The sequence below is a fragment of the Thalassophryne amazonica genome, chromosome 5 (genome assembly GCF_902500255.1).
Source record: "Thalassophryne amazonica chromosome 5, fThaAma1.1, whole genome shotgun sequence".
Lineage (NCBI taxonomy): Eukaryota > Metazoa > Chordata > Actinopteri > Batrachoidiformes > Batrachoididae > Thalassophryne > Thalassophryne amazonica.
Window position 1 is genome coordinate 57,753,046 of NC_047107.1, and position 17,616 is coordinate 57,770,661.

Consider the following 17,616-nt stretch of genomic DNA (forward strand, 5'->3'; position numbering starts at 1 on the left):
TGGTAATTTGGCCATAGTGTAGGCAAAAAAGAAAAATGCTTAAAAAGGTGGGAGGTCTGGGGGTTCTGCTCCCCCAGAACCTGAAAGGTACACATACACATTTTATATATTTAAAAGGTGGGGGTTCTGGGGGGTGGAGCTCCACCAGAAGCTGAAAGGCTAAAATAAACTGATGTCACTGTTTACATAAAAAAAAAATTGTAAACATTGGGTTTGTTTTCATACATTCTTAGGTTATTTTAGTGCACTATGTCAGCCTTTTCCAATCTGTTGTATAGAACACTGGCAACACAGTGCTGGCAAACAAGTATTCCAGACAAATGGATAATGTAATACTTCAGATAATGTGTTTATTTAAAAAGCATACACAACAAACAAAACCTTGATTTGAAAGTGAATTAGTTCAGCATAATGCTAGTTACATAATACTTTCCAGTTAAGTTTTTTTAATCTCACAGGTTGTACAATATACTACAGTGAATCAATGGAGTTAAAAAATATACAGTTTCCATTAAAATTACAAAATATAGTGCTTCATTTGACAAATGTATGAAAATTGTTAACAGTAGAGGAAATCATGCAGACAAATCCTGTTTGTCTTGTACGTGCTCAGGTCTTGTGAAACCTTTTATTTCCGCCTGAATGAAAACCTATAAATGACAAAGATTCATGTTTAGTTAAGAAGTTTGTTCTAAATGAGATGCAGTAATTTGAAACATATAATACACACACACACACACACACACACACACACACACACACACACACACACACACACACACACACACACACACACACACACACACACACACACACACACACACACACATACACACATACACACATACACACATACACACATACACACACACACACACACACACACCTTGCTAGTCATTGTCAGACTCTAATTATTCCTTCCTGGCAAATGCACTGTTCAGTGCTCTCAGGCTCAGCATGACTTCATCTGGTCACAAGTGTTCCATTAAGTTTGGCTGCTTTCTACATCATGTGCTGATGAATCCATGACATTCAAACTGCTCAGCAAAAATAGTGCAGAACTGGCACCAAGTGGTGTACATTTTTTTTTTTTTTTAAAGATGAGCTGTCATTTGCAAATATGTTTTATTCAGTGAAGCTTTCCAGATGTGACTTACAGTTTGCTTATGGTGGTTTTCTCGTTTCTTTTATCGTTAATCGCAGCAGCACTGTCGTCGGCAGCAGACGAGGACTCTAGGTCCACTTCCACCAGTGCTGGTTCGGCCTGTGGCAGAATCCCGCTGCAGAACAAAGTTCAGACTCTGTCACTCATGATAATGTATAAAAATGTCATGACATTAAACTCAATCTACACTATAAAGACAAACATACTTGAGGTTTGTCCTGAGGTGAAAACAAGAGAGGCACTAATCCAAAGCCATTTCTGTTGATCCTACCTAATATGCATCTGTTTGTATTTTTGTGGATTATTTATGACACAATGAAGTCACACCTCCATCCACAGCAGGTTACAATATTTAAATAAAGTTTGATCCGCATCTGAGCCATATTATAAATAAATGGTAAATGGACTATATAGCGCTTTTCCATCTGCATCAGATGTTCAAAGCGCTTTACAATAACACCTCAGATTCACCCCGATGTCAGGGTGCCGCCATACAAGGTGCTCACGACACACTGGGAGCAACTATGGGATTAAGGACCTTGCCCAAGGGTCCTTAGTGATTTTCTGGTCAGGCTGGGATTTGAACCGAGGATCCTCTGGTCTCACCCCAACACTTAACCACTAGATGTCACCTCCCCATATTGCGGATATTTGATTTTAACATTGAAAAACCCTTTTGAGATATATTTTCGATTATATTTTATCTTACGAAAAGCCACTTCTAACAAGATTTTCACCTTAAATTTTTTTTCCCAAGGTAGAAATTTGTGGAATTGGAAACTAGTGTTGGTGGAGGTTTGCGCAAATCAATTTCTGAAATGTCTGACAAAAAATATTGCACTCTTTTTCTATTTAGGATATTCTAATTTTTTTTAGATGCACCTGTAGTTGTACCTTTTCAGTTTGAAAATGTACCTAAAATCAACTCCCAAACCTACTGCCAGTTTTTAGAAGATACTTTCTTCAAGCAGTGGTGCAGGAGAAAGTCTGTATTATTGAACAAGGCCTTGATTTTTATGCAAAGCAATGGTCCATCACATGCATCCGAGTAGTCCACTGCCTAACAAGCCAGCAAAGGTCTCAAAGATGACAATGATGGCATGGCCCCCTTCACTATCTGACTTAAATCCTACTGAGAACCCCTATGTGAGATTTACAGTGAGGGGAAACCAACACACCTCTTTGAACAGCATTTGGGAAGCTGTGGTTGCTAATGCACAATAAAACTAATCAACTGATCAAGAACCTGACAGACTAGCATGGGTGGAAGGGTCCTAGCAGGTACTGAAAAGAAGGGTGGCAATATTGGTTGTTGCTGAACATTTTTGAAATGTCAAACGTGTTTGAGTTATGTTACTACGCTTACTCTCAGAAAGTTCTTTCAGCTTCTTCCATAGCAAATCAGAGATGGATCTGCATGTTGATGTGGCACACGTTTTACACCAGATGTTCTTCCTGACACAACATTACATGTAGAATGGGCAGGAGTGGTCTTGAACCGGGAACCTGATCTAGAAATAAGGGCACTAACCACTTGGCCACCACACTGTCCATTTATTATACTTACTTATAAATGAAAAAGAGTGAACTTGTTCTTTAAACAGAAATAGAGCAGGGTATATTGATCACTCATGTATGTCTGCTTGTGTACAAAATAACTTGGAAAAGCAGATTTTCATGAGCAGATGAGTCAAAAGTCAAGGTTGTCAAAAGTAACACATTTTCCAGGAAATCAATTGTAATCAAAACTGTGAATGATGTCACAATGATGTGATTTCACGATGTTATAATTGTCTAAAAACACATTTTTAGGCTATCTACTACCAATGGAGCTTGAGATGATTCTGACCTTTTGAGCCAAAAATCAAGAGACTTCTTGAGGTCATCAGGCCTAACACACACACCACGCCCAAGTTTGGTGACAATCTGGCAATTAGAAAATAAGTTATTCTGCGTACAAGATTTTTACCAAGACTGCTCCTGTGACCTTGATTTTTGATCTTTTGATCCCAAAGGCAATATACTGCTTGAGGTCAACATTGGTGACAATCGGGCAGTTAAAAAAAAAAGGTATTTCCCTCACAAGATATTTACAACATATGCGCCAGTGATCTTGGCCTTTAGACCCCAAAATATGTACCCTTTTTGTGGTCACCATGCAAAATGCATATACAAAGTTTGGCGATAATTAAGCCAGTACAACTGAAGATATCTTGCTCACAAGTGAAGTATCATAACTGGCTGATTGCCTGCTTTTTGGATGTAGTGTTTGCAGTAAGCCCTGTCATGCAGTTCTGAATACGTTTTGATCCGGTTGTTAAGCGCTGACGTAACGCATCACGTGATAAATCTGTTTCCGGGTCCAAAGACCTCCAAGTTTACAATTAAAGTTACGTCTGTATGATCCTTTTAAGGATCTAAGTTTAGTTTGTGTTTACATTGTGCGCAAACCTCCGTCCCTCCCTTCTCCGCCTCCACCTCCGTTAAACGCATTCGTTTGGCTCTATGGTCGGAACACTTTTTTTTCTTTTACTTTACATATTTTATTATGCACAGGTAAAATATACGTCTGTTTGTTAATAAAAAAAATATTTATTACAATAAACAGGACGTTAAAGTGCAAACTTCACTTTCCCCCCGAACGCCATGAACAGGAAGCGATCACAGCTTGCAGCAACTCCCATTGAAAATAATGGAGAAACAACCTGAGCTTCTGGCATTTTTTACATAAAACAAACGCAGTAACAACGTCTAAAAACCCTGTTAATATATCCAGGAGCGTTTTAGGCACAATATGCAAAGAGTTTTATGTTGCGATGTTAATGCTGTTGTCCGTGTGCAACAGTTTAACTTCAGCCTGATCAGAATGTCTCAGTGCAGTTCTCAATGTTATGACAGCGCGCCGTTTTTGTTTGGAGCCGGAAGTTGAAAATCACATGATGCGTTACGTCACACTTAACAACCGGATAGTAGGTCTTTGGTGTATGTGTTTAATTATTAAAGGGATTGGAGGGAGGAACACCTCTTGTACAGCTGAAGCTCCTCCTGAGCCACCATGAGCTGAGCCTTCAGCTGGTTCCGCTCCTGCAGCACCTCCTTCAGCTCCTGCATGGTGAAACGTGGCCTGTCTGGGTCCGTCAGGTCCACCAGGAGCTGGTTCGGTCCCGCCGTTTGCTTTAATTCAAAACAAAAGCTTTAGAAGCGGTGTTTGGTGTGATTTTATCTGAGGAGGTGCTGTGTGCTGTCTGCTCAGTCTCACCATGCCCTCCGGACACGACCTCAGCATTCTGTCCACTTCGCTCTTCAGGTTGTCCCGCTCCATTTTCAACTCCTCTAGCGACAAGTTGGATTTATTCACCAGGCTTTCAAGCATTTCCAAAACACGGACGATTCTGAATTGTAAATCCGACACTTCCTGTCCTGTGCTGCTTATTTTTAACAAATCTCGACCGATTACGTAAGAAATGTCATAAACATCTTCTACCGTCAGCTGAAAGGCGTCCTTCTCGAAGGCTAAAGCGGGAGACGACTCTTCCCGAAAATCCATGACAGCACGCTGTGACTGCCAAAATACAACGATAGAGATTTCTACAGCAGCAGCCGATTAAGAGTTCAAAACAACGCTGTTTTCAGAAGTTATCCAACTTACACCTTAGCTGCACTTCCCCATTTCTCCACTCACGGCGCGGAAGGCAGCGTATCCTAGCGACAGGTAAACCCAAAGATCATCAGACAGTCAAGAGAAGTCATTCAACACTCGGGGTCGCTACAGCAGAGGTGGATCTGCATGGTGATTTCTCACAAGATTTACCCCGGATGCCCTTCCTGACTCAACTCCACATTAATGGGGAAATGTGGCAGGCGTGAGAACCTTCCAAACTGAAATCAAGCGCACTTAGAAGTATTGTAAGAGTTGGAAATAATTTAAAGAGTGGGTGGAGCATGCTCACGGAAGGGGCGTCATCAGGAGGCGGTGTGTGTGAGTTCGTGTGGGGAAAAATAAATAAATAAACGGAGTTGTGTTCCTCTCCAAAGAAGAGTTCACGGTCCTGAGTTTTCTCCAGCAGAAGAGTGACTCATTGTGAAGACCCTGCAGCTCGCACGCTACAGTATCAACAACTGACAAAATAAGTGCACATTATCCCACACACAGTCATAGCACAATGATGAACAGATGACACAAAATTATAAATGGTGAATGTATTACAGTAGCACTGTGGTCTCAGCCTGTTTCTCAAGACTTCTGATTTGCACTTTGTTGTTATATATTCAGTTATCCTGTCTGTACGTGTTGTGCCTTCTATTTGGGAGGAGCAACAAATATTTAAGTGTTCAATAGAGGTGGGCGGATCAATCCGAATATCGATAATATCGATACTAAAGTTATACTATACTAAAGCTTTTTTTCTCTCCTGCTCGCACTGACTGCTGCACACGAAGATTCATCAAAGTCTGCTCTCTGTCTGTAAGAGCAGCACTGTGTCACATAACACGCGCAGCGCATCCTTGTATTGTGGTTTGTCAGCCCTCTATCAATCAATCAATCAACTTTTTTCTTATATAGCGCCAAATCACAACAAACAGTTGCCCCAAGGCGCTCCATATTGTAAGGCAAGGCCATACAATAATTATGAAAAACCCCAACGGTCAAAACGACCCCCTATGAGCAAGCACTTGGCAACAGTGGGAAGGAAAAACTCCCTTTTAACAGGAAGAAACCTCCAGCAGAACCAGGCTCAGGGAGGGGCAGTCTTCTGCTGAGACTGGTTGGGGCTGAGGGAAAAAAACAGGAAAAAGACATGCTGTGGAGGGGAGCAGAGATCGATCACTAATGTTTAAATGCAGAGTGATGCATACAGAGCAAAAAGAGAAAGAAACAGTGCATCATGGGAACCCCCCCACAATCTACGTCTAAAGCAGCATAACCAAGGGATGGTCCAGGGTCACCTGATCCAGCCCTAACTATAAGCCTTAGCAAAAAGGAAAGTTTTAAGCCTAATCTTAAAAGTAGAGAGGGTATCTGTCTCCCTGATCTGAATTGGGAGCTGGTTCCACAGGAGAGGAGCCTGAAAGCTGAAGGCTCTGCCTCCCATTCTACTCTTACAAACCCTAGGAACTACAAGTAAGCCCGCAGTCTGAGAGCGAAGCGCTCTAATGGGGTAATATGGTACTACGAGGTCCCTAAGATAAGATGGGACCTGATTATTCAAAACCTTATAAGTAAGAAGAATAATTTTAAATTCTATTCTAGAATTAACAGGAAGCCAATGAAGAGAGGCCAACACGGGTGAGATATGCTCTCTCCTGCTAGTCCCCGTCAGTACTCTAGCTGCAGCATTCTGAACCAACTGAAGGCTTTTTAGGGAACTTTTAGGACAACCTGATAATAATGAATTACAATAGTCCAGCCTAGAGGAAATAAATGCATGAATTAGTTTTTCAGCATCACTCTGAGACAAGACCTTTCTGATTTTAGAGATATTGCGTAAATGCAAAAAGGCAGTCCTACATATTTGTTTAATATGCGCTTTGAATGACATATCCTGATCAAAAATGACTCCAAGATTTCTCACAGTATTACTAGAGATCAGGGAAATGCCATCCAGAGTAACGATCTGGTTAGACACCATGCTTCTAAGATTTGTGGGGCCAAGTACAATAACTTCAGTTTTATCTGAGTTTAAAAGCAGGAAATTAGAGGTCATCCATGTCTTTATGTCTGTAAGACAATCCTGCAGTTTAGCTAATTGGTGTGTATCCTCTGGCTTCATGGATAGATAAAGCTGGGTATCATCTGCGTAACAATGAAAATTTAAGCAATACCGTCTAATAATACTGCCTAAGGGAAGCATGTATAAAGTGAATAAAATTGGTCCTAGCACAGAACCTTGTGGAACTCCATAATTAACTTTAGTCTGTGAAGAAGATTCCCCATTTACATGAACAAACTGTAATCTATTAGACAAATATGATTCAAACCACCGCAGCGCAGTGCCTTTAATACCTATGACATGCTCTAATCTCTGTAATAAAATTTTATGGTCAACAGTGTCAAAAGCAGCACTGAGGTCCAACAGAACAAGCACAGAGATAAGTCCACTGTCCGAAGCCATAAGAAGATCATTTGTAACCTTCACTAATGCTGTTTCTGTACTATGATGAATTCTAAAACCTGACTGAAACTCTTCAAATAGACCATTCCTCTGCAGGTGATCAGTTAACTGTTTTACAACTACCCTCTCAAGAATCTTTGAGAGAAAAGGAAGGTTGGAAATTGGCCTATAATTAGCTAAGATAGCTGGGTCAAGTGATGGCTTTTTAAGTAATGGTTTAATTACTGCCACCTTAAAGGCCTGTGGTACATAACCAACTAACAAAGATAGATTGATCATATTTAAGATTGAAGCATTAAATAATGGTAGGACTTCCTTGAGCAGCCTGGCAGGAATGGGGTCCAATAAACATGCCGATGGTTTGGACGAAGCAACCAATGAAAATAACTCAGACAGAACAACCGGAGAGAAAGAGTCTAACCAATACCGGCATCACTGAAAGCAGCCAAAGATAACGATACATCTTTGGGATGGTTATGAGTAATTTTTTCTCTAATAGTCAAAATTTTGTTAGCAAAGAAAGTCATGAAGTCATTACTAGTTAAAGTTAATGGAATACTCAGCTCAATAGAGCTCTGACTCTTTGTCAGCCTAGCTACAGTGCTGAAAAGAAACCTGAGGTTATTCTTATTTTCTTCAATTAGTGATGAGTAGAAAGATGTCCTAGCTTTACGGAGGGCTTTTTTATAGAGCAACAAACTCTTTTTCCAGGCTAAGTGAAGATCTAAGTTAGTGAGACGCCATTTCCTCTCCAACTTACGGGTTATCTGCTTTAAGCTACGAGTTTGTGAGTTATACCACGGAGTCAGACACTTCTGATTTAAAGCTCTCTTTTTCAGAGGAGCTCTATCTCAGGAGATTTTAAGTTGTGTTGAGTGATTTTTTTTTAAAACAAAAATGTTGATTGTGATAATAACGTATTTTGTTGTCATGTACAATGTTTGGCGAAATTCTATCCTAGATCTTTTGGATCCTTTGGATCTATGAAGCTTAAATATGAAAATCATTATTGATATCGGCGATACTGGGCCTGCATTTACTTGGTATCGGATCAATACCAAAATTCCCGGTATCGCCCACCTCTAGTGTTCAACTAATATTAAACACAATATCTTTGTCACCCCACATCCATAAAAAGGAAAAAAAAAATCATTTACATAAATAAAACAAAAATATTGTAATCATAAAACCAAGATGTGGTCGCTAAAGTTGTTTTCATATGCTTTTTATTTTGTTTAATACCAAAGAATTTTGTTCAGTACATTTGACAAACATAATCCCAGCCAGGTATTTGGTTCACATATTACAAACCTGACAATAAGGCAAGTGAGCGCTCTCATCTTTTCTTTTACTCTCACCTGAAACGTGTGTCCTGCGTCAGGTGAGGAAACATGTGACTGACAGTATTCCTGCGCCCTGCCCATGCAAATATAGACCGCTGCTTTTTACGTTTTTCTTAAATTTGATGTATAAATGGCCAGGGTTTGCAGGGTACAGTTATGCCCCATAAAAACAAACAACAACAAAAAGCATGATCACCCTTGACATCAGGAAAAAAAAGTGATGCGGGAGGGTGGATTTTTTTTCTTCTTAGAAACAGATACATCATTTCAAAGCTGAAAAACGACACCTACAGCACCTGCAATTGAGGAACTGAAAATATCAGATATTTTAAAAATAAATCTTGTTTCCATGTTGAATACAGTCAGTATACTGTACACTGATAAACACGCATACTGTGTGCCAGTGACACAGAGCAACTGACTGGTTGTCAATGACCCTCTTTGGCCAAAGCACACTCGCCACCTAGCGGACGTACCGGTTCTTGTACTAGCTGCACCACCATCAATAAAATTCCTCAAAATAAAAAATAAATAAATAAATGATGCGGACCGATTTCAGCATGCGGGTGGGAGTGATAGACTGTTTTTTGTTGTTTTATGGGGGTTTACATCCAAAAAAAAAACAAAAAAACAACAGCACTGCAGACTGCATAGATTGCCATTTGATTTTGTATGTCACGTGATATTAATCATTATCCCATTTGCCAGTGCATTGACCGTGCAAATTTGGTTCCTTTGATCATGCAAATTTGGTTTCATATGTTTTGTACCATTGCATGGCACCACCACACGCACTCACACTAGCAGCGATGGTACAAAAACAAATGTGGCTGAGTTTGTTTTAGTGATGGTGCTCATTCTTGTAACACAAAAAACAAATCGAGTACACCATAAGCCATCTGGAGGCATTTTCAGTATTCACCGGGACATCTCTACCTGAAGTATAAGAGCTGTCAGATTGACAGCTGTCACGATTTTTTGCTGGACTGAGGAAAGCAGACGGCAGTCTGTACACAAAGAAGTCAATGTACAACATCAGGTACGGACTACATTTTCAGGATGGTTAGGCATTATATAAAACAAATAATGTTTTTTCATTCATGCAAAGGAAAGAATATTTCATGAGATGAAAGATGGAACGTTCACATACCAATCAATCAATTTTATTTATATAGCGCCGAATCACAACAAACAGTTGCCCCAAGGCGCTTTATATTGTAAGGCAAGGCCATACAATAATTACGTAAAAACCCCAACGGTCAAAACGACCCCCTGTGAGCAAGCACTTGGCAACAGTGGGAAGGAAAAACTCCCTTTTAACAGGAAGAAACCTCCAGCAGAACCAGGCTCAGGGAGGGGCAGTCTTCTGCTGGGACTGGTTGGGGCTGAGGGAGAGAACCAGGAAAAAGACATGCTGTGGAGGGGAGCAGAGATCAATCACTAATGATTAAATGCAGAGTGGTGCATACAGAGCAAAAAGAGAAAGAAACACTCAGTGCATCATGGGAACCCCCCAGCAGTCTAAGTCTATAGCAGCATAACTAAGGGATGGTTCAGGGTCACCTGATCCAGCCCTAACTATAAGCTTTAGCAAAAAGGAAAGTTTTAAGCCTAATCTTAAAAGTAGAGAGGGTGTCTGTCTCCCTGATCTGAATTGGGAGCTGGTTCTACAGGAGAGGAGCCTGAAAGCTGAAGGCTCTGCCTCCCATTCTACTCTTACAAACCCTAGGAACTACAAGTAAGCCTGCAGTCTGAGAGCGAAGCACTCTATTGGGGTGATATGGTACTATGAGGTCCCTAAGATAAGATGGGACCTGATTATTCAAAACCTTATAAGAAGAAGAATTTTAAATTCTATTCTAGAATTAACAGGAAGCCAATGAAGAGAGGCCAATATGGGTGAGATATGCTCTCTCCTTCTAGTCCCCGTTAGTACTCTAGCTGCAGCATTTTGAATTAACTGAAGGCTTTTCAGGGAACTTTTAGGACAACCTGATAATAATGAATTACAATAGCCCAGCCTAGAGGAAATAAATGCATGAATTAGTTTTTCAGCATCACTCTGAGACAAGACATTTCTAATTTTAGAGATATTGCGTAAATGCAAAAACGCAGTCCTACATATTTGTTTAATATGCGCTTTGAATGACATATCCTGATCAAAAATGACTCCAAGATTTCTCACAGTATTACTAGAGGTCAGGGTAATGCCATCCAGAGTAAGGATCTGGTTAGACACCATGTTTCTAAGATTTGTGGGGCCAAGTACAATAACTTCAGTTTTATCTGAGTTTAAAAGCAGGAAATTAGAGGTCATCCATGTCTTTATGTCTGTAAGACAATCCTGCAGTTTAGCTAATTGGTGTGTGTCCTCTGGCTTCATGGATAGATAAAGCTGGGTATCATCTGCGTAACAATGCCAATGCCGTCTAATAATACTGCCTAAGGGAAGCATGTATAAAGTGAATAAAATTGGTCCTAGCACAGAACCTTCTGGAACTCCATAATTAACCTTAGTCTGTGAAGAAGATTCCCCATTTACATGAACAAATTGTAATCTATTAGATAAATATGATTCAAACCACCGCAGCGCAGTGCCTTTAATACCTATGGCATGCTCTAATCTCTGTAATAAAATTTTATGGTCAACAGTATCAAAAGCAGCACTGAGGTCTAACAGAACAAGCACAGAGATGAGTCCACTGTCTGAGGCCATAAGAAGATCATTTGTAACCTTCACTAATGCTGTTTCTGTACTATGATGAATTCTAAAACCTGACTGAAACTCTTCAAATAGACCATTCCTCTGCAGATGATCAGTTAGCTGTTTTACAACTACCCTTTCAAGAATTTTTGAGAGAAAAGGAAGGTTGGAGATTGGCCTATAATTAGCTAAGATAGCTGGGTCAAGTGATGGCTTTTTAAGTAATGGTTTAATTACTGCCACCTTAAAAGCCTGTGGTACATAGCCAACTAATAAAGATAAATTGATCATATTTAAGATCGAAGCATTAAATAATGGTAGGGCTTCCTTGAGCAGCCTGGTAGGAATGGGGTCTAATAGACATGTTGATGGTTTGGATGAAGTAACTAATGAAAATAACTCAGACAGAACAATCTGAGAGAAAGCGTCTAACCAAATATCGGCATCACTGAAAGCAGCCAAAGATAACGATACGTCTTTGGGATGGTTATGAGTAATTTTTTCTCTAATAGTTAAAATTTTATTAGCAAAGAAAGTCATGAAGTCATTACTAGTTAAAGTTAAAGGAATACTCGGCTCAATAGAGCTCTGACTCTTTGTCAGCCTGGCTACAGTGCTGAAAAGAAACCTGGGGTTGTTCTTATTTTCTTCAATTAGTGATGAGTAGTAAGATGTCCTAGCTTTACGGAGGGCTTTTTTATAGAGCAACAGACTCTTTTTCCAGGCTAAGTGAAGAGCTTCTAAATTAGTGATACCCCATTTCCTCTCCAACTTACGGGTTATCTGCTTTAAGCTGTGAGTTTGAGTTATACCACGGAGTCAGGCACTTCTGATTTAAAGCTCTCTTTTTCAGAGTAGCTACAGCATCCAAAGTTGTCTTCAATGAGGATGTAAAACTATTGACGAGATACCCTCACTTACAGAGTTTAGCTAGCTACTCTGCACTGTGTTGGTATATGGCATTAGAGAACATAAAGAAGGAATCATATCCTTAAACCTAGTTACAGCGCTTTCTGAAAGACTTCTAGTGTAATGAAACTTATTCCCCACTGCTGGGTAGTCCATCAGAGTAAATGTAAACGTTATTAAGAAATGATCAGAGAGAAGGGAGTTTTCAGGGAATACTGTTAAGTCTTCAATTTCCATACCATAAGTCAGAACAAGATCTAAGATATGATGGACTCATTTACATTTTGAGCAAAGCCAATTGAGTCTAATAATAGATTAAATGCAGTGTTGAGGCTGTCATTCTCAGCATCTGTGTGGATGTTAAAATCGCCCACTATAATTATCTTATCTGAGCTAAGCACTAAGTCAGACAAAAGGTCTGAAAATTCACAGAGAAACTCACAGTAACGACCAGGTGGACAATAGATAACAAATAAAACTGGTTTTTGGGACTTCCAATTTGGATGGACAAGACTAAGAGTCAAGCTTTCAAATTAATTAAAGCTCTGTCTGGGTTTTTGATTAATTAATAAGCTGGAATGGAAGATTGCTGCTAATCCTCCGCCTCGGCCCGTGCTACGAGCATTCTGGCAGTTAGTGTGACTCGGGGGTGTCGACTCATTTAAACTAACATATTCATCCTGCTGTAACCAGGTTTCTGTAAGGCAGAATAAATCAATATGTTGATCAATTATTATATCATTTACTAACAGGGACTTAGAAGAGAGAGACCTAATGTTTAATAGACCACATTTAACTGTTTTAGTCTGTGGTGCAGTTGAAGGTGCTATATTATTTTTTCTTTTTGATTTTTTATGCTTAAATAGATTTTTGCTGGTTATTGGTGGTCTGGGAGCAGGCACCGTCTCTACGGGGATGGGGTAATAAGGGGATGGCAGGGGGAGAGAAGCTGCAGAGAGGTGTGTAAGACTACAACTCTGCTTCCTGGTCCCAACCCTGGATAGTCACAGTTTGGAGGATTTAAGAAAATTGGCCAGATTTCTAGAAATGAGAGCTGCTCCATCCAAAGTGGGATGGATGCCGTCTCTCCTAACAAGACCAGGTTTTCCCCAGAAGCTTTGCCAATTACCAGAAGCTTGCTTGCCTCTACTGGTGGTTGGCTCTCATTGTGGTATTGTATCACTTCCTGTTCCGGAGCACAGCTGTGTTTTTCTGTATCTGTTAGCTGTTTAATCTGCGCAGTTAGATTGATCTAGTTATCTAGATTACGATTTGTTTCCCAGTGTAATCTTTACGTGCCTTAACTAAAGCACTCCTTCTGCTGAATCACCTCTAAATTATTTACACATTATTCACTTTGCGTGTTTTTAGGAATCCGCTAGCTTAGCGTAGCTACTAGCTCTTAGCCGGTTTAGCATGGCGGCTTCTCCTGTCTCTCCCGCACTTTTCTGCTCTGGGTGTGAAATGTTTAGTTATTCCTCGGCCTCCTTTAGCAGTAACGGTACTTGTAATAAGTGTAGCTTATTCGTAGCTTTGGAGGCCAGGCTGGGCGAATTGGAGACTCGGCTCCGCACCGTGGAAAATTCTACAGCTAGCCAGGCCCCTGTAGTCGGTGCGGACCAAGGTAGCTTAGCCGCCGTTAGTTACCCCCTGGCAGATCCCGAGCAGCCGGGAAAGCAGGCTGACTGGGTGACTGTGAGGAGGAAGCGTAGCCCTAAACAGAAGCCCCGTGTACACCGCCAACCCGTTCACATCTCTAACCGTTTTTCCCCACTCGACGACACACCCGCCGAGGATCAAACTCTGGTTATTGGCGACTCTGTTTTGAGAAATGTGAAGTTAGCGACACCAGCAACCATAGTCAATTGTCTTCCGGGGGCCAGAGCAGGCGACATTGAAGGAAATTTGAAACTGCTGGCTAAGGCTAAGCGTAAATTTGGTAAGATTGTAATTCACGTCGGCAGTAATGACACCTGGTTACGCCAATCGGAGGTCACTAAAATTAACATTAATTCGGTGTGTAACTTTGCAAAAACAATGTCGGACTCTGTAGTTTTCTCTGGGCCCCTCCCCAATCGGACCGGGAGTGACATGTTTAGACGCATGTTCTCCTTGAAATGCTGGCTGTCTGAGTGGTGTCCAAAAAATGAGGTGGGCTTCATAGATAATTGGCAAAGCTTCTGGGGAAAACCTGGTCTTGTTAGGAGAGACGGCATCCATCCCACTTTGGATGGAGCAGCTCTCATTTCTAGAAATCTGGCCAATTTTCTTAAATCCTCCAAACCGTGACTATCCAGGGTTGGGACCAGGAAGCAGAGCTGTAGTCTTACACACCTCTCTGCAGTTTCTCTCCCCCTGCCATCCCCTCATTACCCCATCCCCGTAGAGACGGTTCCTGCTCCCAGACTACCAATAACCAGCAAAAATCTATTTAAGCATAAAAATTCAAAAAGAAAAAATAATATAGCACCTTCAACTGCACCACAGACTAAAACAGTTAAATGTGGTCTATTAAACATTAGGTCTCTCTCTTCTAAGTCCCTGTTGGTAAATGATATAATAATTGATCAACATATTGATTTATTCTGCCTTACAGAAACCTGGTTACAGCAGGATGAATATGTTAGTTTAAATGAGTCAACACCCCTGAGTCACACTAACTGTCAGAATGCTCGTAGCACGGGCCGGGGCGGAGGATTAGCAGCAATCTTCCATTCCAGCTTATTAATTAATCAAAAACCCAGACAGAGCTTTAATTCATTTGAAAGCTTGACTCTTAGTCTTGTCCATCCAAATTGGAAGTCCCAAAAACCAGTTTTATTTGTTATTATCTATCGTCCACCTGGTCGTTACTGTGAGTTTCTCTGTGAATTTTCAGACCTTTTGTCTTAGTGCTTAGCTCAGATAAGATAATTATAGTGGGCGATTTTAACATCCACACAGATGCTGAGAATGACAGCCTCAACACTGCATTTAATCTATTATTAGACTCTATTGGCTTTGCTCAAAAAGTAAATGAGTCCACCCACCACTTTAATCATATCTTAGATCTTGTTCTGACTTATGGTATGGAAATAGAAGACTTAACAGTATTCCCTGAAAACTCCCTTCTGTCTGATCATTTCTTAATAACATTTACATTTACTCTGATGGACTACCCAGCAGTGGGGAATAAGTTTCATTACACTAGAAGTCTTTCAGAAAGCGCTGTAACTAGGTTTAAGGATATGATTCCTTCATGTTCTCTAATGCTATATACCAACACAGTGCAGAGTAGCTACCTAAACTCTGTAAGTGAGATAGAGTATCTCGTCAATAGTTTTACATCCTCATTGAAGACAACTTTGGACAACTTAGGCTCCTCTAAAAAAGAGAGCTTTAAATCAGAAGTGCCTGACTCCGTGGTATAACTCACAAACTCGTAGCTTAAAGCAGATAACCCGTAAGTTGGAGAGGAAATGGCGTCTCACTAATTTAGAAGATCTTCACTTAGCCTGGAAAAAGAGTCTGTTGCTCTATAAAAAAGCCCTCCGTAAAGCTAGGACATCTTTCTACTCATCACTAATTGAAGAAAATAAGAACAACCCCAGGTTTCTTTTCAGCACTGTAGCCAGGCTGACAAAGAGTCAGAGCTCTATTGAGCTGAGTATTCCATTAACTTTAACTAGTAATGACTTCATGACTTTCTTTGCTAACAAAATTTTAACTATTAGAGAAAAAATTACTCATAACCATCCCAAAGACGTATCATTATCTTTGGCTGCTTTCAGTGATGCCGGTATTTGGTTAGACTCTTTCTCTCCGATTGTTCTGTCTGAGTTATTTTCATTAGTTACTATGTTTATTAGACCCCATTCCTACCAGGCTGCTCAAGGAAGCCCTACCATTATTTAATGCTTCGATCTTAAATATGATCAATCTATCTTTGTTAGTTGGCTATATGTACCACAGGCTTTTAAGGTGGCAGTAATTAAACCATTACTTAAAAAGCCATCACTTGACCCAGCTATCTTAGCTAATTATAGGCCAATCTCCAACCTTCCTTTTCTCTCAAAAATTCTTGAAAGGGTAGTTGTAAAACAGCTAACTGATCATCTGCAGAGGAATGGTCTATTTGAAGAGTTTCAGTCAGGTTTTAGAATTCATCATAGTACAGAAACAGCATTAGTGAAGGTTACAAATGATCTTCTTATGGCCTCGGACAGTGGACTCATCTCTGTGCTTGTTGTTAGACCTCAGTGCTGCTTTTGATACTGTTGACCATAAAATTTTATTACAGAGATTAGAGCATGCCATAGGTATTAAAGGCACTGCGCTGCGGTGGTTTGAATCATATTTGTCTAATAGATTACAATTTGTTCATGTAAATGGGGAATCTTCTTCACAGACTAAAGTTAATTATGGAGTTCCACAAGGTTCTGTGCTAGGACCAATTTTATTCACTTTATACATGCTTCCCTTAGGCAGTATTATTAGACGGTATTGCTTAAATTTTCATTGTTATGCAGATGATACCCAGCTTTATCTATCCATGAAGCCAGAGGACACACACCAATTAGCTAAACTGCAGGATTGTCTTACAGACATAAAGACATGGATGATCTCTAATTTCCTGCTTTTAAACTCAGATAAAACTGAAGTTATTGTACTTGGCCCCACAAATCTTAGAAACATGGTGTCTAACCAGATTGTTACTCTGGATGGCATTACCCTGACCTCTAGTAATACTGTGAGAAATCTTGGAGTCATTTTTGATCAGGATATGTCATTCAAAGCGCATATTAAACAAATATGTAGGACTGCTTTTTTGCATTTACGCAATATCTCTAAAATCAGAAAGGTCTTGTCTCAGAGTGATGCTGAAAAACTAATTCATGCATTTATTTCCTCTAGGCTGGACTATTGTAATTCATTATTATCAGGTTGTCCTAAAAGTTCCCTAAAAAGCCTTCAGTTAATTCAAAATGCTGCAGCTAGAGTACTGACGGGGACTAGAAGGAGAGAGCATATCTCACCCATATAGGCCTCTCTTCATTGGCTTCCTGTTAATTCTAGAACAGAATTTAAAATTCTTCTTCTTACTTATAAGGTTTTGAATAATCAGGTCCCATCTTATCTTAGGGACCTCGTAGTACCATATCACCCCAATAGAGCGCTTCGCTCTCAGACTGCAGGCTTACTTGTAGTTCCTAGGGTTTGTAAGAGTAGAATGGGAGGCAGAGCCTTCAGCTTTCAGGCTCCTCTCCTGTGGAACCAGCTCCCAATTCAGATCAGGGAGACAGACACCCTCTCTACTTTTAAGATTAGGCTTAAAACTTTCCTTTTTGCTAAAGCTTATAGTTAGGGCTGGATCAGGTGACCCTGAACCATCCCTTAGTTATG

The 17,616-nt window shown here is 40.3% G+C and overlaps 1 protein-coding gene across 2 annotated transcripts; it reads right to left on the reverse strand.

The window, feature by feature from the left end:
- Positions 1-445: 445 nt before the first annotated feature.
- Positions 446-4,712, reverse strand: rilpl2 (Rab interacting lysosomal protein-like 2). 2 transcript variants are annotated; one of them, XR_004560756.1, is made up of 5 exons: positions 4,425-4,712; positions 4,188-4,339; positions 1,158-1,280; positions 887-1,014; positions 446-650 (listed from the first exon to the last, which is right to left on the reverse strand). XR_004560756.1 is itself a non-coding variant. In XM_034170360.1 (4 exons), exons 1-4 carry the CDS (start codon positions 4,710-4,712, stop codon positions 629-631), a joined length of 585 nt encoding a protein of 194 aa, XP_034026251.1. In that variant the 3' UTR covers positions 446-628. The 2 variants fall into 2 exon arrangements, 1 of the variants encoding a protein (XP_034026251.1); XM_034170360.1 differs by lacking the exon at positions 887-1,014.
- Between the last annotated feature and the right edge of the window lie 12,904 nt (positions 4,713-17,616).